Here is a 3,804-nt window from a genome sequence, read left to right on the forward strand (position 1 = left end):
ATCCCTCTGGGACACAGAGCTACATACGTCAAACAAGATTTCATGGTGTCAAATGTGAAGGTGTAATATTGATATCAGAACGCTCTGAGTGGGCCGACACAGAATGAGCAGAGATTAAAGTTAAGACAACTACTTTTTTCTGTTTGTTAACACACTTGAACCCTACCACCCCTATTCCGGGGGGGAACATTTGTTGAAAATAGTCAATGTACAAGCTCACAGCGTGAGCTTGTAGATCAGCTATTTTTGGCAAGATTTGGTGTAGAGGGGAAAAAGAGTGGACCAAGTACAGAGCCAAATTAGGTAAAGATAAAAGGGTTTGAACCCAAAGACAATTATTGTCTACCTAATTCCTGCATTTTTGTGAGTTTTCACTTCTTTTTATTTAGTCTACTTTTTTCCCAATATCTTCTACTTAAAACTTTCCCTAAAATCACACTAAAAGAGTGTTGGTTGTCATGGTCTCTTCACATCATTATGTAATTTGACTGCAGTTTTTACCAGTAGGTTACAACAGTAGGATGTTCATACTGTATACCAGTACATGTCAATCCAAACATAGATTCCTCTAAAAACTCACATAGTTAATGTCATCACTGAGAACCTGCTTGTATAAATTACAAAATATGTTTCTTAGGGGGGTCCCTGGCATAATATATTTTCTCAATGACTCTTTGTCTTTCCATATTGTAAGTAGAAATATTTCTTCACATGATTTCCATTCCATGCCTAACAAATGATTTATACAAAACCCTTCATTACTGTGTAATCAATCTCATAAGTCTATGCCATTAGTTGCATTCTAGTTACTATAGGATATCTTATCTCCAAACATGTGGCAAAACACAGCAACCTTATTTACTTAAGGGGCTGGTCGTTGTGTCTGTAAGGTGTTGTGTATTTACAGTGGATTAGGAATTAGAGGATTTAAGGAAGGGTAACATATTCTTAACATTTGAAACAACATTAAGAGCTTCCATAGATGGTCACAGGTCAAACAAAACACCTTGCAAGCGGGGTAATGTCTGCATTCCGACATCTCACTACTCCGACTAGTGGCTTCCGCGTGCGGTTAGGGTTAGGGTTAGGTATAGGGTTAGTTAACGTCGAAAAGGCGACATGTCGGAAAGGCGAAATGTAACCCTTGCAAGCACAGAGAGGAAGTACTTTTTTTCCACAACATGCAATGTTGTTCTTTTGAGGCTAGAGAGAAGCTTGTTTAAGCTACATTCAATACTTTTCAAGTTTCAAATGTATTAGAAAACATCATTGCATTACGTTATTGCATATGAATGCTGTCAAATAATTGTAATTGTAAAAGGTACCATAATTGCTGCTGAGATTTAGTAGAGAAGATGTATAAAGTATCACAAATGCAGGTACCTCAAAATTGTAATTAACTTTAAGTAGAGTACTGTACACGAGTCAATGTAATTAGTTACTTTCCACCACAGCAAAATAATGTATGTATGCTTCTGAGAAAGCCAGACTGTGATTTCTATTCCTCCCTGAGCTTTTTGTTTACTAATTCAAATTCTCTTTCCATTGTTACAGTATATCAGATGCTACAGTAGGATGGACATCTCTGTATTTGTATAGTAAGTTACATGTATATATTTTTATACATAGCACATTATAAGGCCATCCTAGGGAAGCTTCCCCATCATTGTAGCTCACTCTGCTTTGCCTCTGATTCTTCTAAATCAGGTCCACTAGATGCATAACAAGGACAACTTGACACTTTAATTCTTTATTGTGCATAGTACTTCTCTTATTTTGCATATTTAGCATGGAATGCTAACCTATAATAATATACCTCGACTGCTTTGGTATTATGATTTCACTTTGTGCATTTAAATCTCTGATTACACAATCAGAGATTTCTGATGTAACTTAGGATATAAGGATAATTCCTTTTAACAGGTCGTTCATGAAAGTCCTTGCGGTCTTGTTTCCAATGAGAACCTGTGAGCAATTAGGGGTAAAGAGTCTTGCTCAGGGACAAATTTCATTTCATCGACACATATGCTGGCGTGGCCTGGAATCGAACCTGCGGCAACCAGGGTCTCTGGCTCCCTAGGCGCACTCACTAACCACTCAGCTATGGCCGCCCTGTATGATTTCTGTATGATTTTTGTTTTAAGTGCGACGTATACTGCACTGTCATTATTATTATCAAAAATAAATGTCAGTGTACAAAGCCTCAGAGTCCTGTCCACACCCGTAGAGATTTTAAACTACTGGGTGAGGTTGTTGTCAGAGATTATCCCTCCCCTACAATGCTTGCTTGGGCTTCAGTGTGTTGACATAAAGTCTTTGGACAATGGTGGTCCCTGCCCTCTTTGACTGTATAAAAACCCAAGACTGAGACCATTCTAGTCACACTGACCTCTCCAGCCAAGGATCCTCTTCTATCTTCACCATCTCCATCTGGAAGGAACAACATCTTCATCCAAGGAAGGAACACCATTTGGACCATGGGTCTGAGTTTCTTCTCTGCTGTCCTGGCTGTAGTGCTGGGTCTCTCTGCAGCACTCAACACCATCCAGGTGACTCCCAGTACAGAAGACACCACGACACAAGAACCAAGGCATTTAGACATTACCTCGAGAATCCTAGAGGTGAACAAAGACATTAGCCAAACGTTAATGGAGGGAGATATTGCTGTTCCAAGGAAGAGGAACGCCATGAGGTGCTGGACCGACAGTGACTCCTGCAAATGGCCAAAGTCCTTTAACGGGCTGGTTGAGGTGCCATACTCCATCAGCGATTACTTCTATGCTTCTGAAAAGGCTACGATCGAGGAAGCTATGGAAACCTTTCACATGAACACTTGTATTCGCTTTGTTCCTTACACTGGGCAGGACGATTATCTCAGCATTGAGAGTCTGAGAGGGTGCTGGTCTGATCTGGGTAGAAGTGGTAGAAAGCAGGACTTGTCTCTGTCTGTTTATGGCTGTGTTCACCATGGTATCATTCAGCATGAACTTCTCCATGCCCTGGGCTTCCAACATGAACACACCAGGAGCGACAGAGATGACTACGTGAGGATCAACTGGGAGAACATTTCCGAAGCTTCTGCCTACAACTTCCAGAGACAGAACACCAACAACCTGGACACCCCTTATGATTACAGCTCTATCATGCATTATGGAAAGACTGCTTTCAGTACAGTGTCCAGAGCAGAGACCATTACTCCCATCCCAGACTCTTCTGTGCAGATCGGACAGAGGGTTGACATGTCCGACATTGACATCCTCAGGATCAACAGGCTTTATGGATGTAATAATTGAAGACCTGAAGGGTTAAAGTTGAGAAAATAAGGATGTGTTGTTTTTCTTCTCATGAGTGTTGAATGATGATGATTCATAGTCATATTGTCATAATCAGTTTGTTAAAAATCCAATGAAAATACCAATAAAAGTAATTAAAAAAAACTTTTTTTGTTCTCTGAAAGGATCATCTGCTGGGATGAATGAAAACAAAAGGTGCACAACTATTGTTTATACAGAGTTCTGTTTAGAAACAGATACAGGAAGGAAAAAAAAGGATACATTACAACTAAACCAAATCACTTCAAACCAAATATTCTGGTTTGAATGTACCAGTGTCTGTTATTCACACAGTACAGTCCATTAAGATATTTAGGCTACTCCAAAAGGATATTTCCTCTATTAAAAGGGTTAGGGTTAAAATACTCAAATGACAGTCAGACAGGTTCATTATCTGAAATAATTGCTCAGTTGTGCCTAGTACAGTAACTAAATAGTTAAAAGCCTTTAGTTGAACATGTCAATTTAGAAT

The 3,804-nt window shown here is 39.5% G+C and overlaps 1 protein-coding gene across 1 annotated transcript; it reads left to right on the forward strand.

Annotated features, from left to right (window-relative positions):
* Positions 1 to 2,477: 2,477 nt before the first annotated feature.
* Positions 2,478 to 3,293, forward strand: LOC311046881 (hatching enzyme 1.2-like; the record flags this gene model as incomplete). The annotated part of the gene is made up of 1 exon (XM_084059455.1): positions 2,478 to 3,293. The coding sequence occupies one exon, from the start codon at positions 2,478 to 2,480 to the stop codon at positions 3,291 to 3,293; it is 816 nt and encodes a 271-aa protein (XP_083915581.1).
* Positions 3,294 to 3,804: the final 511 nt, after the last annotated feature.

The sequence above is a fragment of the Gymnoscopelus microlampas genome, assembly GCF_963454915.1.
Source record: "Gymnoscopelus microlampas genome assembly, chromosome: 6".
In the NCBI taxonomy this organism is placed as follows: Eukaryota; Metazoa; Chordata; class Actinopteri; order Myctophiformes; family Myctophidae; genus Gymnoscopelus; species Gymnoscopelus microlampas.